Genomic DNA, 20,969 nt, shown 5'->3' with positions numbered 1-20,969 from the left:
CACACACACACACACACAATCAGCAAGTTTAGAAAGAAGAGGATGGCACACCACTGTTGCTAAAAAAAAATAATACAGTGCAGGGACAACACACACACACAACCCACCAGCAAATTCATCAGTGATTACCAACTCAAACATCTGCTCTGCTTAAGAAAAAAAAAAGACTATGGATATTCTTGTTTTTTGTAGCCGTAGGTTATACTCACAGTCTGATAGCAAAACAATACAACTAGTGTTTTGGTTTGTTTTTAAACAAAGACTTAATAAGATTTTATGGCACAAAACTCAGTTCAGCCTCACTCCCCCTTAAACCATATTTAATTGGCAGTGCTCGAATGACTCCATACTTTAATTAGGCAGTAGATCTAGTCATTTTGTTTAGATCTGAAGACTAAGGAAATGAGTGTCAAGAAAATACATCTGTTTCTATTGTTAATTTGTTGTGTCTTTTCCAGCTAACAGAGAACATTATAAGAACATTCAGAAATCTTTTCAAAAGGTTACTGGAAAGTTAGCCAATGTAACCGAAATAATTTGCCGCAAATGTTGTCCATCACAGCATTATTAGAATGCTTCTGACACAAAAGTCCCAGTTAGACAAACACTAAAGATATGGTAATATTTGAAACAACATTGCCAAAACAAACCAAAAAATAATAAAATAAAACCACAACTGATCCATAATTACACTATTGTAACACAAATATTTATTTTTTGATGAATATAACACACTTTTAGAGAAGCAAACTTGAAGCCATTGCATTCATTTTTGTTCTTATCTGCTTAAGTTTTAAGTCGGTATGTCCTGTTCGGGCTGATCCGTATCTGAATGCATTGGGTATTAGTTATGATAAGTGTGATTTGTATCCAGTCCAATGTTTTTACCGCTGTGCCGCTGTGTTAGAATCCTGCAGTGTGAAGGGTTAACTTGAGTCAGCAATAAGCTAACTAAGCCAGCTAATTATATTTATGAGACTTGTACTAAAACAAATGTTCACTTTAAGTGATTAGAAATAATTTCCTGAGCAGACTGTCAAGAAAACCCTTTATTAGGTAGTCATGTATTTGTTCATTCATTCACTCAGTTATTCATTATTCATTCAATCATACATTCATAAATTCATTAAGTCATTGATTCAGTCATTCATTCATATATTCACTTATCCATTCATTTATTTACTCACTCAACCACTCATTCAACCATTCACTTACTGAATAATTGATTTATTTACTTACTCAAGCATTTTTTCATTCATTTATTCACTCAATAATATATTCATATATTCACTCCCTCTGTTAATTATTCATTCATTTATTCACTCACTCAATCATTCATTCACTCATATAGTCACTCAGTCATTCATATAAATTTATTCACTGTCATTCATTCAATTATTCATTCATCTAGTTATTCATTCATTCATCCATCCACCTTTCATTTAATTCATATATTCACTCACTCAGTCATTCATTCATATATTCACTCACTGTCATTCATTCAATTATTCATTCATAAATTCCCTAACTCAATAATTTATTCAGTCATTCATTCATCCATCCACCCTTCCTTTAATTCATATATTCACTGACTCACTGACTCACCGCCATTCACTTATATAAGTCCTATATAGAATCATTGGCCATAGGTTAGGGACACCCCTGGACGAGGCAGCAGTTCACAGCAGGAAACATTTGAGTGTTATATGTATGTAATTTAAATGTTCATAAAACACCTCCTTCTCTTGCGTGCACTTACATCTTTGAGGCAGCCCATGAAGTTGTTGCTGACCGGTGATCCTGGGAGGTCAGCAGTGTTGGGACTTCCGCCGATGTAGAAGAAATCGTCCGAGCCTAACATAGTGTAATCCTCCTGCGTGTAACCAGTGGTGGTCAATATACCATCCACTGATATGGTCACCTGTTCATTGGGCACAGCCCACCAGAGAAAGAGAGAGGGAGAGAGGAAGAGAGAGTTCCCCAGAGAAAGAGAGGAGGGAAGAAGAAATAGGGGAAAGGAAGAGGTTGGATTAAACACAAGCTAAAACTCGAGGAGTCGCCAACTCTGTGCTCTTCTTCCATAAGGTTGGAGTTGTTGAAGCTCTGCGTGGAAGTTTCTTTAGAGTACAGCTGCAGGAGCCCACCATACTGACCCTTTTAGATACAATACACTGCACAACCTGTCACAACTGTCCTCGAATTGACCACTATTCGCATGAAACCTCTGCTGCTGCTGCTAAAAAAAAAGAAATCTAATCAAAAATCTGTGATCTCTTTACCCACGTCTACTGCTACCGTCAGAGAGAAAGAGTGAGTGACTGTGACGGACACCTAAAAAAATATCCATCCAGCTAATGTTGCTTTGAAGTCCTAGAGTCTCAAGCTCACATACGAGTGCTATTTCCCAGCTTTGTGTCCAAACAGGCTTTTTTTAATTGAATCTGCGACCTTGACTTGGCTCAATAATGAGGAGAGAAAGCCGGCCAATCAAAGAGTTTTTTAACCATGTTTTTAGTAATTGGGTTTAGCTGAGAACGCACCTCCCACACGAGCCGGAGCGAGGAGTTGCCAAAAGGTTCGGTTTGTGCGGGAATTTGCAGTCAGATAGCATTTTGCGCTGTAATTACCCTAATAGCGCAGGCTGGAGGAAGCGCCAGACGCTCCAGGGCTTAATATGGCATCTGCCGCGAAGAAACACGCGCAGCCGGATCAAACAGGCCTGCTTGGCTTGAAGCGAGTAAAATGTGCCACTGTATTTGCATTTTGCATCTTTTTTTTTTTTTGTTACGTATTTTTGGAAGAGCTTTTTTTTTGTTGTTTTCCTTTTTTTATCCCGTCACTAAGCCTAACCTTTGGCAGTCGCGTTCTTGTGCTGAATGATAATTAAATTTTTGTCCTTTGCGGCTAAACGTGCCTCAGATGCCTTCCAATTAAAAACTCCCAATGATAAAGGTTAGCGCTCGGAACTGCTGTTTTGTAGCACAACTGACAACTCTATCTGCCAAAATATTTCCCTCCTCCGATAAACAGAGCGCTGCAGCGACTAAGTGCTTCAGCAGAGCTTCTCCAGAACAAAACAAAGAGCCACGTCCATATCCATGCATATCTACATGCATATCAGCACAACTTGCTTTGTTTAGCTTTTCTCAGCTCATCAATCTTCTGCAACAAAAACTGGGCAAACAAGCCTTTCTCAACTTTCTGCATCCCCCCCAAAAAACAAAGGAGTCCAAAACAGTACAGTAGCACTCAAACTGGTCCTCAGGAACTCCTGCTGTATACCGTTGTATTGTAAGTTGTCTTTAAAGAGATACTGGATCTGCATGGCTGTATACAAAGCTTTTCTCAGCTCATCAATCTTCTGCAACAAAAGAACTGGACAAACTTTTCTCTTCCTTCTACAATCATACAAACAACATTGCCACACATATGCCCATGCAGTGGTTCTCTAACTGCTTCTCAAAAACTCCATGGTTGTCCAGACTTTTGCTCAATCCCTATGTATTGTGCCTTGGGTTTGAGGAAAGCTCTGGAAATCTTGAGGAACTTGAGAACCACAGCCCTAAAGCTAAAAATCTCAGTTTTGATCCATTGAGACTTGGTTTTGGATTTGATGGCCTCACTTCAGCAAAACCTTTTGGACAACCTTATTTTCAATAGTGTCCTCTTTAACTCGTTGAAAACCTCTGAAAACAAAGGTTTCAAGATGATGAAGAAAACTACACTAACTCTGAATGTACATGGTGCTAATCCCGAATGCACACACACAAATACAAACACACATTTTGGCTTTGCTGAAATATAGCTGTTCCTAGGCATCTAAGAAAGGTAAGGGCCCTCAACAACTGCACTTTAGAGAAACCCCAACTGAGCTTCCTTTCTTTCTTTCTTTTATTGTTGTTGTCTTTCCACAGCGTTTATTTTCTTTGCTTTATTATTTATTTATTTTTTGTTTGTGCAATTTTCGGTTTCATCATCCGTACTTCCCTCGGAATAGGGCAACACATTTTTATGTCTGCTGTTTTTTTGAACACATTGAGAGAGTACAGGGAGCTTGGTGAGGAACCCAATGGGGAACGCTTTACGAATGGGTGAAATCTCGAAGAAAGGGCGCTGTCAGGGATTCCTTTGTTGTGGGCTGTGTAAAATGTGCTTGGAGATTCATAACAATCTAACTCTGCTTCTTTTGGGACAAGAAATAAAAAAATAAAGAAATAAAGCGCTTTAAGAAATTTGGGGGCTGATCCGTCCTGATCCGACCTCTGGAGTTACACCTTAATCAGTAAAAAACCCTTTCAGTGGAATTTCGCATTGGACAATCTGCCAAGTTCTCACTTGACGTAGCAAAATGTTGTTGTGTTTTGCGGTTGAGGGTGGAGGGGGAAAGCGTACAGTCCACTTGGTAAACAGTGTTGGGTAATTAGGCCCTGCGTGTTTGGATAAGGCCACCATAACGCTGTGTGGCATTTGATGGTGTTGGCACGGCTCGTTTCTGGCCTGGCCTCCATCGTTAGGAGAACGAGTGAATCATTAACGAGCAGAGATTCAGCCAGCTGCCAGCCACCTGTACGAGATCCAGCTGAAAAAGGGAGGAACAGGCAGGTTAGTGCTCAGTTCAACACAAAAACACTGAATTATGCATTTCTTTCCCCCCAAGAATACAATTTGCCGATTGCTGTACACAAAAGACATCATGAAGACATCGGGTCAAGTTCACAAATCTCATAACCAGGCTGGCTATTCTAATCTCAATGTTTACAAACAAGTCATATTTGCTTTATCTATGAAGTGGATTCAGTATCTGATCATTCGCTTGATTTCGGGATGTAGGCTCGTGGATTAAAGGAACAGTTCGATGAAAAACCAAATGAACATTATTTATCACTCAAGCCACAAGCACTTAAGTCCACCACTTAATGTTTGCTATCTGAAGTGTGTTTCTTCAGTTTAGAACAGGAGATGCTAGGCTAATGTTGCTAACAAATACTGGACTGTCACCAATCTCATCTCCGTGAAAATATGTTCAAAGACATTTCTCTTACCTCTCCCATTTGTTTTAGGCAGACAAATAGATATGATTTGCAACTCAGTATGACTTATCTTATTTTACTAGACTGCATTTTTTGTTACATGTTTTTAAAGGCAATAAATGACTTTTTACATTATTTTTTACATGTATTTATTGAAACCAGATAGTGACAGCAAAGTGTTTGCTAGCAACATGAGCCATAACATCTCCCATTCTAAACTAAAGAAGCACACAGATAAATTATATTTTGCCAAACATTTCAATATATCATCCACTGACCTTCAGAACAGTAACTCATACAACTACAATGCAGATGTGTGTGACCTTTATGATTTTGCTGTAATATTTCTATATACAGCCCTAATGAAATGTCTAATGAAATGTTGATATTTTATGTACGATACTTGTTGCCTGCTTGTATCTTGACATTCTCTGAGATTCAGCAATACACATTTAGTCTTATTAAAATCGAATAACTTATTATTAACACTTGTCAACACAATTTGTTAATTATAAAAAATGAATATTATTTTAATTGATTATTTTAAAAACAAAATCTAGTAACTTGAGACTGAATTCTATGAATTTAATGTAGTTCTATGTTCTATCTTTCCAATCTAAATACATAACAGTATATGCATTCAATAAATTGTTAGTGAAACAAGTTGCTATAACATATTTAGTCATTGTAGCAACATTTAGAAATATCCATACTGACTTCATAGAACAGTTAAAATGAGTACAATAAAATGTAGAAATTTAATTAAAAAACAATATATAATCTTACTAATACATAAACTTCTGTATTTGTATTCTTTGTAAGGCTTAGTTTTAACACTAACCCTGTTGTGTGGAGGCTGTATTTTAACCTGGCTAGCTCTCACTGGAAGCTGTGAAAATTATACTATTTTACAGATACCGGATACCAATCAGCTGAAAAATAATATAGGACCTGTGCTAATATAACTTAATAATCAGAAACATAAACAGGTATTATAAAACAAAGCTAAATTTATGGTACAAAATGTTTCTTCGAGGTAAATATCTGTGTGATCACTGTCTGAATTCACAGATGCTGTTGCTATTGTTGCACAAGAAAATAAATCTTGTTTAACTTGATTGAGATGATGATTTAACTACCTGAAATTACTTCTATGCTATTTTTTACCCTGTATTTGTTTGTGCTCAACTCTATGAGAAGCAGTTAATTCAATTCAGTACTGACTAGACCATGTTACTGCCATGTATATCCCATGCTGCTTAATTAAGAAAGCATATCACTACGTTTGAACTCTTGAATTAATTACGCTACACATTTGCTACACTACCTGGCTATGCGACACCAGTGACAAGAGTGATAATGATGCTAGTAGCAGGCTCTTCCAGAGGGCTGACCTGGAGTAAAAAAAGCCTGCCACCCGCATTTCAGCATGTGTTTCAGGCACTTGCATCATAACAGCACCTCTGGGCCGAAGGAGAATGAGGTGTCATGGTAGTATTTCACACGCATGTCCCTACACAATGCTAAAGGCTACCTGCTAACCAGTGCCGGCCTGAGAGCCGGTACAAAGGTGAGGGAATTGCCTGTTTGACTGCACAGCTCACAGTCCCTGGTGGCCGTGTGCCCTGAGGCTAGCCGTGAGGCGAACGTTATTTCTATGACACCCGAATACAAATAGCACTCGGGTGTAAACGCATTAAATATACATACTTTCCCCCGTGCTGCCAGGCATATGATGAAAGTTAAAGTCATTGAAATATAATCACAAGCCGTAAAAAATGTGACAGGTGGTTCTTCTAAGTCAAGGTCCCTCACTTGCTAGCATAGCTCAAACACAGCGGTTCATTTGAGATGTTTAAGGCAGTTCTGTCTCCCAGAGCTGCTAAAAGAAATTTGCGATGTCATATTTGCCCTTTTCTATGGCGTGTCATCATCCACAACCTACCTGCCAGCCCCAAGACCAAGGGAAAAAAAAAAACTACATTAACCATTAGCACTGCATATATGCCACAATCTGCTCAGACCACCTGTCTCTCAGCCTGCCTGCCAAAATCCATATACACACACCTGCTCACAAGGGTGGGATACAGAAATATCTCTTGTATAAATTAGCCCTTCTTGGAATATGCAGGAAAGGTTAAAGCAATATTCCTAGTGCCATTTATCTGTTCTTGGAAAACACACACACACACACACACACACACACACGTATAAATGCACACACACACACAAACACACACTGGTCAGCACTTGTGTGCTTGTTACCAGATCAATGGCACTCCTCTGCATTGCTTCCTGCTCCGAGAGTGTGTGTCTGCTTTGACAGGTTGGGTGTAATCGGCTCTTTTGTTGTGCTCCGTTTTGCTGGTTTGTTATTGTGCTGCTTACTGATATCAAGCTGGGGATTGTAAAAAGCGCCAGACAATAGAACTCAAGCAGAGAGCGAGAGCGAGAGAGAGAGAGAGGGAGAGAGAGAGAGAGAGAGAGGGAGAGAGAGAGCATCAAAGCCAAACTTCAAAAGAGCAACAGAGAGAAAGCTCCTGCATGAGCAGAAGCCCCTGAACCCTCAGCTCTGTGGATGAAAAAAGCACAAGGCCCAGTGAGGAAACCCTCAGCATATGGGCTTCTGAGAAGTACATGAACATACCGTGTGAATACACCTGACCCATCCAAGCTCCACCCACAAATTCTTTCCTAGCGAAGGATTAGAAGGTTGGACAAGCTGTGCAGAACACACTGGAACTTGAGAGCTAGAGCCTAGTGAGGAGCATGTGATGCCAATCATCTCAGTTTCTAATGAGCAAACTATGCAGATGACGCCCAAGTGACGCAAATCTCTGGGTTGTGCTGCAAATATCTGTAATCTCTGTAGGAGCTGACCGGCACATATTCATTACATGCTGACTATTAGTTACTACAACATCATGGTGAAATGTAGCCTAAGCTATAGCTGGTGAATTGTTTTGGTGCATAAAAACAATATACTATCAAACCAATTCAGCATTGTGATACATTGTGATTTAGCATTATTATTGTTCTTTTTATATTAATGTTATATATCTTATTTATTATTATCATCGCTACATGCAACCCTGAACCCCAGCCAATCCCAAACAATTATTTTAAACACATTTTTTGGACAAGATTTAAAAATAAATAATAAATATATAATTAAATATATTTCTAAATAAATATATACTAAAATATTATCTGGGCAGTTATTCAACAGATCTTCCATTCAGCTATTTACTGCTATACCGAGCTGCATCCCTGTAATCCCAATTAAATTCTGAAACTAGTGAATTTAAGCACTACTTGGCTTTAGCACCGGTGGTTCCTGCACTACTTTGCGTGTGGATACCAATTAGTAATCCTGAAACTATATTCCAAATAATAACCAGATCTACAGATATCCATATAAGTATGTATTTGAATTGTATTACTGTAAAACACTTCAAAATATCCATCAAATATCCAACTATAATTTAGCTTTCTTTGGTCAAATAACTGTTATTATTATTATGATTATGATGATGATGATTATTATTATTGTTGTTGTTATTGTTGTTAATGGTATGGTCCTTATTCTGAAGCTGTAACATCTCAGAGGTGCCTTTATTTTTGAATTACAAACCCGCCTCGAAATGAATGAAATTGACTGGAGAGCTCCCTCAAATGATCCTACTGTGTCTGACTTGGTAACTTTTTATAGCATGCTGTGCTGGCAACTATGAGACCTAATGAATTGCATTGCACTTCTTTACTGACACTTTTACTTAAAGTTCTGTACAGTAAAATTCTTCTCCTCCCATATTTCAATTTAGAAAGCCAGGGTCATGCTACGGGACCCCAAAATCAGCGAGGGTTAAGGGCCTTGTTTAAGGCTACAACAGTGGTAGCTGTTTCTTAGTTTGTTAAGCAGGATTTACCTAACAACAACATATGGTGTGCATTATTGACGTATATTTGCTTTATCTTAAAATACGAGAGAAGTATAGGAGGATGTATGTGTATCAGATGTGAAACTGGGCAGCCATGGCCAATTTCCATGGATCATGAACAAAAACAAACTGCTAAAAGAATTGAGGGAGGGAGAGAGAAAGAAAGAGTGAGAGACAGAGAGAGAAAGAAAGAAAGAGAAAACATGAACAGATGTGCAAGTTCAATGAAGCATTTTCCTTTTTCTTGCCTAGCCTCCCTCTCTTGTTTTCTCACTCACTGTCTGGGAAGAAAATTTGTCTGGCAAAACCTGTCATGTTTACGCTATAGTAAAACATCTAACATTACCATCATTTACTTACACTCTTATAAAAAAAGGGTTCTTTGAGTTCTTTGGTATACCATAGAAGAACCATGTTTGGTTCCCTAAAGATGCTACTTTCTAATAGAGCTGTGTAAGTGTTAAATTATAGGAAAACAAATCAGACTGTTCACTTGACAGATGCCACTGTAGATGAAGATAATCAAATAATCAATGTTTTTCACTTCACCTGTACTAATGTTATGGCTGATCGGCTGATCAAAAGGTATTTTATGCGAAGAACATTTTAATGGTTACAAAAACTCAATATAAATGTTCTTTACCCTCACAGCTCCTTCACAAAATTGTTCTTTATAGAACCAAAAGTGGTTCTTCTATGGCATCGCTCAAAGAACCCATTGTAGCGCTTTTATTTTTAAGGGTGTAGGCTCACTGGCCTTTACAGTCCTGAAGAAAAACTATGAAGAAGCACAAAGCATCTTGAAAGATTCCTTCACCACCATGCCGTAGAACAATTAAGGCCTGGTTATATAACATCACAAGTCGACAGGGAAGCCGCTTTCCCAGATAAAATTCTCTATCTTGCTGTCATGAGGCTGTTCTAATAAATATAGGAAAATTGATCACCTGTCAGCGTGGAGATAATTATTTCATCTTGATGCATTGGTCTTGGGGAGTTTGCAGAACCTACTTTATATATATTAAAAGTGAGCTGACAGGCCATTTTTTCCACTCGCAAATCATCTGTGATGGACCAACTGCCTCTGCAGCAACCATAGCGTTGTCAGAAAAGTCAAGAGTGACCCTGGAGGAACCTTTTTTTTTTTTTTTTCAGGTGTGCACAACTTCACTCCTAGAGGGCTGGTGTCCTGCAAAGTGTGGTTGTTGCCCTGCTCAGACAAACCTGATTCTACTCATCAGTTAATAACCAGGCAAAGTGGGTGTGTTTGTGGACACTCCTTCTAACGAATGCATTCAGCCACTTAAGTATGCTTATGCTGATTCACATATACACAACTTGTCTAGTCCCTGTAGAAAAGTACTGTCAATAAAATATAGGACTCTCCAGAGCAGATAAACATGAACCTATTGGCACCAATCCTAATACCAGGTATGGGCTAGAGGGGTAAAAAGCCCCCCAGCATTGAGCTGTGAAGCAGTGGAGCTGGAGCTGGAATGATGGTGCTCCATCCAATACTTTTTTGGATGAGTTGAGGAATTGGACGGATTAAGTGGGTTGGTGATGGTCCCACATCATGACCTCACTAACGCTTTTGTTGCTGAATGCAATCAAACCAACACAGCAATGCTGTAAAATGCTTGTAGAAAACCGTTCCTGGACAGTAGAGACTCTAACAAAAGCAAGACAACTCTTTTTAGATGCCTTTGATTACAAAAGAAACAACAAACAGGCAGGTGTCCCAATACCTTTGTCCATATAGTATACAAACAGACTGGCCCTACAGGTTGACTATAATTGTGCACCCCTGCCATAAAAGAACCACTTTTTGTTTCCTAAAAAAAACAGGTTTGTAGCAGAGATAAGTGAACACTCAAGAACTTTTACATTACATGATTGAGATTCTTCACAGATTCTCAATCTCTATCACAAACACAGATTGCCGAAATGCATGGCATCACTCAAAGAACCTTTTGCAGAACCCTTAATTTTAAAAGTGCAGTTAATAAGAGACTCAGGAGTACTAGTTGAAGTTCTAGAGTGACCCTAGAGCAAACGTCTTTTTGCATTTTAGTGGTTCTGAGAGGACACAGAATGGTTTGAAGTACACAGTGGCAGTTTCCGTCCAAAGAAAAGGAAACATATGGCTCCGGCTTGGTGGCCCACTGCCAGCGAATCAAAGAGAAAATCTACTCCACAGAATAAATGGCATTTTAATAAGACTCTCAGAACGGTTAGCTTTTGATCATGCTGAGAAAGTAGGAGGAGATTAGCATTTTAAAATGGCTGCCTGCCAAGTCTGTACTCCAGGGTGAAAAAACGATACTTCTCTTTTATGACACACTCCTTGTTGTGATTTCTAATGGATCGCTGAAGCACTACTTAAACGAGACTTCTTACCCTGAGACAAGGAGGCTAAAACATAAGGTGATATGTCAAGAATGACTCAGTGTAGCTATGAGATTAAAACAAGGTTTATGAGGTTATAAACATCTTGCAGAACATATACAAGTGCACTTATAAATCTTCCTCGCTCAGGGGAGGAAAATATTCCCAGAGGTGTCCACACTCCTAAAAATGAAGGTGCTTCAAATGGTTCTTTGAGCGATGAGAAATAGGTTGAGCGTTTTTTTTTTTTTACCCAAATGTTCCTCCCCAATCTTAGATAGCCAATTACCCAACCCACTCGTTAGTACTCTCCCCCTATCACATGTAATGCTCTCAACATTTGGAGGATGAGGCCTTACACATGCCTTCTCTGACACATGCACAACCAGTCACCGCCTCTTTTCAAAAGTCCGCTGATACAACATCACACTCAAAAGAAAGTACCAGGTACCCTGCTCTGATGCACTGGCTAACACACGCCCAAGTCGACCGGCATCACACTATCCATCCAGAAAAAACAAGGCCTATTTGTATGACCTGGGCTTCAATTCGAACAAGCGATCCTCGAGTCATCGTAGCAGCACCTTAGTCTGTGGGCTCTTGAAAAACCTTTTAAAAGGTCAAAAGAACCATCACTTGACACACATATCCCTATAACAAACATGGTTCTTTATGGAACCAAAAGTGGTCTACTTATTTTATGGTATCACTCAAAAAAACATCTACAGTATCTTTATTTTTAACAGAGCATAGCTAGCTTATCTTTCTCCAGCCAGGATTAAAATCTCTCTATCCCTCAGCTGAACTGCTTACCAAGGTCATGCTCACTGTACCCTGCCTAAGGTAGGTAACACCATGCTTTTTTTCCATTTGCATGCTAGTTTTCCACCCACGTCTGGCCTAAGCTGTGACATTTCTTCAGCCTCTGAGAACAAACCAAACCTACTTAAAGCCAAACCACTTAAAGCCTTAACGCACTTTATGTTATGCACAGGCATAGAGTGTTATCAGCAAAAGGTAGAATAAAGCCAATGAAGCTAAATGGTCACACACTGTCAGTGAAGAAAACACTTACAGTATTAGCAGCAAAAAGTCAGAGACCACCCTCCATTTATTACATTTCTGCTTAAAATTGCCATTAAGAACAAGATATCCATACTTCACTTACACAAGGAAGTGGAATACTAAAGGAAAAGAATTAGAAATGGTTTTTTTCACAACAAAAAAATAAAATGAAATAAAATGGGACCCTTAACAACTATGCAACACCTTATAGATGCCAAAACTATGACCCGTCCAAATCTGGCTACTCATTTTATAGAATCAACGCTGTAGATTCTCACACAATTCTCACGTTTTAATGCCACACATGCCATTTCTCACACTTTCTAATGACCTTCCCTCTAAAAAATCCTCTGGATCACTTTAAATACTGGTAAAGTTTCATACAGAAGACATGCCGGTTTTCACTGATTAAACACTCTGGACCAAAATTGAAGGAGTCTGGTCTTCTGAAAGAGTTAAGTTTTAGACAAAGGAGAGCCTAACCTCACTGCTCAGCCTGCTTTAGGCTGGACCAACCTGAATCACACTCCAAAAAAACTGTAAAAGTTGGAACTGCTGAGGCAGCTGCTGTTCTCTGAACAAATGACTGACCACCACAGAGTCTAGATCTTAACATCTTTTTCTGGGGGGATGACTTTGATCATAAAAAAGCCCAATGCTCCAACTTCTAAGACTGAACATTGGAGGTGTGTGGCAGAAAATCTGAAAGCAAGTCTGCAAGAATATGAGCTGCAATAAAGGCAAAAGTATACTGCAACATAGTGTAAACATAGTGTGGCCTCTGACCTTTGCATAGCACTGTTATTAATCTAACTGGCATATTCAATATGCCAATGTGCCTACTGTAATGTAGCTTTGCTTGGTCCTAAAATGTTTATCATAGAGCATAAACATCACAAACTAGAGGCAAAAAACATGGTGGTAGTCAAGCATTTCTCTGAACCTGCTACAATCTCACGAGTATGCTATTATCCATATGTTTCTTAGCAGTATTTTGCATTAAGGCAAAAACTTTACCTGACCATTATGAAGTAATTTATATAAAAGCACATGTCTTACCTTAACAGTCTTTGGCCTTTGTGTACTAGTCTTTCACGTCAGCCTGACACATTCTTACACCCGCAAATGCTACTTACCTTCAACCTACATAGAGTGAAAAAGAAAAGAAACCCAAGCTGTGACTGACGTTGCATATAATTCATCAAGAAGACAAACAATACCCTGAAAGTAGCATCAAATTAAAACCGGAATTGCAGCACATTTGTCAGGGGGTCCAATTTTCAGCAATGGATCTTTGCACAGGTGGCTGGCAGCTTGACGACAATCCACAATTTCTCCTTGAAAACAGATGGTAATCCATAGCCAAGCAAGTTGTGAAGTTAAGTCCATTAAAAGCAAGAACGCGAGAACGGGGCCGACTGAACTAGCCAAAGTGATTGTGTAAAAGTGTTAGTAAAATCAGGGGCTTTAGAAAGGGATGGGGAAGGTGGACGAGATATGGGCCAAGGGATCGGTATAGAAGCTTACATGGGGGAAAAAGTTACTGTCCATATGTGCAAGTGTTGAGGTATTAGGTTGGAGGATGAGGGAAATCGGTTAGTACTTTAGTAAGTAAGGGAGAGTCAGACACAAAAATGGTTGTTAGTACAGTTACAACAAAGGTTTGGTTCAAACAGTTGTATTAGTAACAGATTTTAAGGTTTTAGTAAATTTAGTAAAAGTAGAAGAAACACAATTGGAATAGTCAATTGGAGAAATCGTTCTGCAATTGGATTGGAAAATCTGGTCGGATTGCTCAGAATTCTCATGTTGTTTGGTGAGAAGGGTTTTGTTCGAGGTTAAGAAGAAACAAAACAATCCATCCAAAAATGCTAGTAAGGTGAATAACAAGCCATGCAAGTTCAGTGGAGGAATGGGGATGGTTGAATGGAGCCATTGTAGCAGACAAAAACCAACAAGGGCCTCAGACCAAACGGAAGCCAATCAAAACCACTCAGTTGCAATGGGAAAGGGTTGTCCAACCAAAACTGCAGAAAGCACCACTCCACCAGACAAATGGGGAACAAAAAAAAAATCCACAGACATTTAGTATATAATGGGGGTTAACCTGAAGGCGAGATGAAACAAACAACCAAACAAAAACCATATATATATAAATAAATGCATAAATTGAGGTCCAAACACTCGTGCAAGCCGAAAACATCCTCGGCTTGGGAAACACAGACACCCTCCCGAGATGGAGATGGGTGAAATGCAAGCTGGTGATGTTCATGCAACACATAACGTAAGAATGACTTTGAAAAAGAACAAAAAAAAGGGAAAAAACCCTAGAGTGTCTGAATGATTTATGACAGGGTCAAAGTCCATCAGAAACTCACCACAAAAAATAAATTCAACAGAAAGTTGTTAAAGAACAGGAAAAATAGAGTAGGGAGAGAAAGAAGACTCTCACTCTTACAGTGAATAGGGTTTCTGGGTATCGTTAGAGAACGTACGGTACAAGTTATTCAACTACAGGTAGATGAATCTTGACAAAAAATGGGTTACTGAAAGTAAAAAAAAAATCTATCTCACTGCCTTCCTTGGTGGCCCTTAGCCAATGTGCAAATATCCGTAGCTAAGAACGATGCCCTGCCGGTTCATTAAAGAACAGTAATTGCATATTAATGCATATATAATAGAGCGTCTCAAATTTAAGTTAACTACTCCTATGGTATCTATTGCAAAAAAAACGATATCATTAATATGAACTTTATCACCCTTAAACTTTCCTACTTATTGAACCTCATGCGGCACACAAATGGGCAGAAAAATTTGTAACTCTCCTCTCTACTCAACCATAAAAGAAAAGTCCTTTCCCTCTCACTTCTTTTTTCCTTTCTTCTTTTCCTTTTCAGCAAGGTAGGGCAGTGAGGTCATTATTTGGTTTAGTAGTTCCTTTTTTAACAACAGAGAAGGAAAACAAAGGGGAAAAAAAACTTGTTCTGGGAGGAAAAAGGGGAACTTCTCGGGAGACTATTCAAACAGTTAATATATGTATGTATATGTATATATGGCTAGAGAGATATATACATATGCATATATAACTGAATAATGTAGTCAGCTGTTGAAAATAACAGAATGTCAGGTTGACTTGGTCATGCAGGGTGAAGGAGGCCAGATAAAGGGTTTTGAGTTAGTGTTAGTATTAATGAACACAGTCAATCGGACACAGTCCTTACATTCCCGGAAAGAAATTTCCCTACATGCCTTCATGCAGCTCTAGGGCAGGGTTGCAGTGCCCATGTTTTGATGAGTCCGATATCAGGCAGTAAGATATTACTATTTAATGCGACATGATGTCTCTTACATGTGGACTGATTTTCCCTACACTGTGGACTGCAGACTGTAATAGTAATCATCCATGGTCAACATCATCTAATTTGAGATCAAAATTGAAGGGAAGTGCAAGGCCAGCAGTTTCAGGGAATTTAAAAACAATCAAATTAGCCTATTGTTCAGAATATAACTACTCATTTTGTTTTTGCAATGTGTAAACAATATCTAATTAACAAATATTTATATGGAGGTGATCAACTACTGTGCAGTTCAGTAAACATGTCTCCTTCAATACATTTTTTTAATTACCACCATACCGCCCTTTAGCTTGTTTTTTGTTTGTTTGTTTTTTTCATATGGCAGTGTTTTTACTAATTACTGATTGTGTAAAGCTGCTTTGTGACAACACCAGTTGTAAAACCTGCTATACAAATAAATGTGTATAATTATCATTTAAGGTATTCAGCAAAACAACAAGGTAAAACTAATCAAATATTTTATTTCTCAGTTCATTATCATTTATTGTTAAAGAATAGCAAACTTTTCTGGCAGGTTTACATTAGTCTCTAAAAGGAAACTCACCTTAAGACAAATATCCAAGTGGACACAATGGTTGATATGTTAATATTTAATTATGTATGTTTAAACTCATAAGCATGTTTTAATATTGGGCCCAAGTTGGGATATGAATAAATAAAATGCTTGCGCTGAGCCAGGCTGCCCTATTTATTGTTATTTTCACATTATTATAAATAAATTGGAAAGCCTTCACAGAAAAATCAGAAAATAAAAACTATAGCTTTAAAAAGTTCAACTTTATATGCTGTATAGTTTAGAGGCTTTGAACTGATTCTTACTGCCATTCTTACTGCCTGGCACTGGAGTCATCATAGCAGAGGGCACTTGATGGTCAGGTCAAGTCCATTTCATAATTTAAATCTATCTTTTATTATTCATAAGAAAAAGAAACTGAAAAAAATAAAGAAAACTACAGAGAAAAATTGAAATCTTACATATTAGATTGGTTTGAAATTCTTTTTTCCTTCTAATTTAGCTGTCTAAATTTAGACCTCACAAGTTTAGGGAATAGATGAGCACTGAATGGGTAAAACGTAGAAACCAAAGAGATTTTAAAAAGTGATACAAAAAGGAATAAGATGTAAATATATTACTTTTTCTTGCTACCTTGAGACCGATGGGAGTTTGTGTAGTCAGTAAAAGCAAACAGAATAGAAAGAGGAAACGGAAATCCAGGGCAAACCAAAGTATAAGACAATTAGAATGATATCTACCATATAATGCAGTTTGTTTACCATAGCGTGTCCAATGCCTGAGTGCTTTAGGAGAAAATAGGGAAAGGGGAAAGAAAAAATAAAATAACAGTGACAAACCGTGAACTCAATAAAGGTCATCTTATCTCTCCTATGTCTCGGTAGAGGAGACAATTTTTTCTGAAAGCAGGATCTTTTGGTTGTAAGTGTTTGGCAGTAGCAAAACCGAAATAAAGAGATTCTTTCTAATAGCTGCTAAAGAGAAATCACCCAAATAAGGAAATATTTGTTAATAATAATTGTTATTTTGATATATAGTCTCTTCATTGAAGGGTTTGTCAGTTGAAAATAATAAAAATGCCAGTATCATAAAGAGGTTAGTACGTAAGTACGCAAGTTAAGTAGAAAAACAACAGATGGTCCGACATTCCATGGATGAGACAATGTTAGTTATTTCAAACAAACACAAAAAAGGTAAGGAAAAGAACAACACAAAAGTACAAATCAAACTGGAAGAACTTGAAGCTGTTTGGTTAGTAAGAAGACACAAGAGTTAGCATAAAACAATTTCCAGAGAAAGAGAGAGAGAAAGAGGAGGATTAGGGAAAGATAAGGTGGGCAGGGCTTGTTTTGAGTGACAAGGATTGAAGGAAAAGCATTAGTAATCATTGTGATTGGCTAGTCCTGGACGTGGATGTGGCCTGCGCTGAACGGGGCAGGCACAAGTGACGAAGAAGAAGCTTTGCAGAGAATTTTGGTTGACCAAATTGGCTTGACATACTACTTGTTTCACTGGGAGTGCAGTGGGAGATCTTGTGTGGGGAGCCATTTTTGAAGACTATGAAGAAGTAAGAAACAAATAATAATCAGCAGAGTTCAGGAGTTCAGGCATTTTATACTTTTATATTGAAAATGATACAACATAAGTAGCAAAGAAGCGAATTAAATAGATAGAAAGGAAGGTTTTTAAGAAAGAGTGACAGAAGAGATAGAAGAGATGCCATGCATTTCACGAGTCTCCTTAGACCTGGAAAATAAGGTAATTGCATTTAGTGTTTTGTCATATGAAAATCATTTCCAAAACATCATAGAGATCCATGTCTTTGGATATGTCTTGATAATCTACCCAAATATAACAGCTGCTTACTCATTTTCTCCTGCTCTTGTACAGTTTGGAAATAAATGGTGAGGACTGTGTTGGAAAATGTGAGATGATAAAAACGAGAGCGACCCTACATATAATCATACTTTTCCACTGGCGTTGTTAGTCATCAAAGTCTGTACATTACATGAATTGCCCTTTCAGATCATGCAGGCAAACACGTTTCTGACTAATGGTTCTGAATCTCAAAAAACACAGGAGTTTCTCACGAACTGCTACATGGAGGAGAGGTAGAAGTTTTACGCAAAAAAGATCTAATCATGCTATAATCATGTTGGATGACATTGGAACTATTATGAATTTAGCCATCATGCATATAACTTCTTTCAGACACACTGTGAAGTTCTGTTTAGCTTGGCTCTAATTGCTAATCATCTTTCAGGCATGACATAGACATCCAATTGACACCAAAAGGCAACCCACAGTAAAGGACACCAAGTCAAAAATATTGAAAATGTCTCATATTTACAATGCTTGGGCTGACTGCACAGGGAAATGATAAGAGAAGTAAACATTTTATGATTATAGATGCCCCACACTACAGAATAATGTAGGAAAATCATAAATTAAGCTCACCCTAAAATACCAAGACCTATTATGATTGTCGGAGGATGCAATTTGGTCTCAAAAATGGCCCGGTTATCTTGTAGGGTGGGCAAGTCATAAGTTATACTAATAAATCAGCATTTTTTTTCTCTGTATAGCAGGTGTTGTTCCTCCACAGTGTTATATCCCACCAATATTGTTCAGATCATGTTTGCTACCAGTTTAATTTATAAATAGATAAAAGCTGATATCAGTGGAATTTTAGCTCCTTCAAATCAGAATTGTAATAAAAGTTTCACATTGGTCAGTTAACTATTAGTTAACCCTGAAGAAAAGTTTGAAACCAACTGAATCATCTTTCTATTCACATCAGCATCAGCCATCCCGCTTTGTCTGCCAGCTTTGGCCATAATTGACACATACTGGAGGGACAGTGGCAGCTATAGCTTTCTCTGCCACATTCCCATCTTCTGAGCCCTGCTGTATTTTCCTCACTGTCTACCTTCTTTGCCAGCTTAAGGGCAAACATTAAAGACATGACAAGAGAATATGAAAACCCATTAACAAGTCGTTTCACACAGAAGCCATATTCGGGGTTGATGTATTCCACTGTCGACAGTGAAGGGGCCGCAAAGGACAAGAGAACAAATTAGGCTCCTTTTGAGGAACAGCTGACAGAGCCGTGGGCTGGGGAGTGACATGTTCCTCATCTGTTTTATCTTATACACTCATACACTCACATATAGAAACACATGTTTATTTCTATACATTGTCAGACTATATATGCCAACTAAAATATTGTGTTAATTTTTGAAATTTCCTCTGCAGGAAATGAATTCAAATATAACATTTTAAAAAGCACTTCTGCTATGTGCAAATGTTTGGGACAGTAAATCTAGACAATGGGGGCCAGAATCCAGCACAGTTCGCTGATTATCCTGCTCTAAATGACCTAATAAATATCGCAATTAACAGGTGAGTTGAAATAGGTGTGCTTGAGCAGGAAAAGCATAAAGCTGTGCATGGATCCGGCCATCCAGGACCAGAACTACCCACCCCTGTTCTATAGCCTTTCTTTATTACCAGTCATCTGCTTAAAGGAGCCCATTTTTAGTTGCATTTCGGGTCAAGCGGTTGAAGAGCCTGAAAATGTATTACTCTATGAAATTATGAGCTGATAGATCCTAAAAACACGACCTGCTAAATCAATCCTATGTGTTAAGTCGAGATTTTATGACTAGTTTTATTTTAAGTTTTAACATTTTGCTGCAGACATCATCTATATTTGTTGTACTTAAAATGAAAGTAAAATATGGCATTTGTCCAGGGGTCCCCAAACTTTTGCAGACAATCGTAGTATCTGTTTACATTTTAAAATTGCACTTTACACAGCTCTGTTGTTCACAGGTTTTTATATAAAATCAGGACATTTATTCAAAGTCATGAGAACTATTCATATTCAGTTACATGCTCACACACACACACACCCTTAAACTAGTCTAGTGTTTGACAATAGATTAAGTCTGATCTGGAAGTAGACTTTAGAAATGTCAGGATATAATCTGCTAGAGTGAACAAGCCTGGTGCAATAGCTCATTAAAACCAATGATACCGTCACTGATCTTTATACTCAAGAGTCGTTTCAATCACAAGCAAACAGCCTGTTTGTACAGGATTAATGAAACGGAGTAAGTGCATTAGGAGGGATAATGATCACATTGAAGCGGAGTGAGAAAGATAATCAACCATTTGACTGCAAGGAAAGGAACTGTTCAGAGCTACAGACTTTTACAAACCTTTACACACACAGTTCTAATTTATTTGTAGCAGCAATAATATTCCACAGAAATCTTCAAACAGACTCAAACTAAACCACAAACTGTCATTTTACTCTACACTGATCAGCCATAACCTTAGCGTCACCTGCCTAATATTGAGTAGGCCCCCTCTGTGCCACCACAACAAATCTGACCATTTCTCATGGACTATACAAGACCTCTGAAGGTGTCCTGTGGTATCTGACACCAAGACGTTAGTAGCAGATCCTTTACGTCCTGTACGTTGTGAGGTGAGGCCTCCATGGATTACATCAATGAGCCTTAGGTGCCCTCCAAGACCTTCCCGACGTTTTGGAGATTTGTCCTTGGCAAATATCACTGAAGATGTATATAAGCAATGTTTTTCACCTCACCTACAGTGATATTAATGTTATGGCTGATATGGGTGTATATTCAACATTGCTCTAGAA

General features: G+C 38.2%; 1 protein-coding gene across 15 annotated transcripts in view; it reads right to left on the bottom strand.

The window, feature by feature from the left end:
• Positions 1 to 20,969, bottom strand: part of LOC140546486 (neurexin-2-like) — an 819,352-nt gene that overhangs the window by 394,378 nt on the left and 404,005 nt on the right. For 11 of the 15 annotated variants that reach the window (XM_072669790.1, XM_072669800.1, XM_072669797.1 and 8 more), the window contains 2 exons: positions 17,056 to 17,079; positions 1,760 to 1,921 (listed from right to left, as the gene is read on the bottom strand). In XM_072669790.1, coding sequence (XP_072525891.1) covers positions 1,760 to 1,921; positions 17,056 to 17,079 — 186 coding nt within the window. The remainder of the gene's footprint in view (positions 1 to 1,759; positions 1,922 to 17,055; positions 17,080 to 20,969) is intronic. The other 4 variants (XM_072669792.1, XM_072669799.1, XM_072669793.1 and 1 more) reach the window with 1 other exon arrangement.

Source organism: Salminus brasiliensis, chromosome 24, assembly GCF_030463535.1.
Source record: "Salminus brasiliensis chromosome 24, fSalBra1.hap2, whole genome shotgun sequence".
Classification (NCBI taxonomy): domain Eukaryota; kingdom Metazoa; phylum Chordata; class Actinopteri; order Characiformes; family Bryconidae; genus Salminus; species Salminus brasiliensis.
The sequence above is the reverse complement of the archived record's forward strand: the minus strand, read 5'-3'. Positions and strand labels throughout refer to the sequence as shown.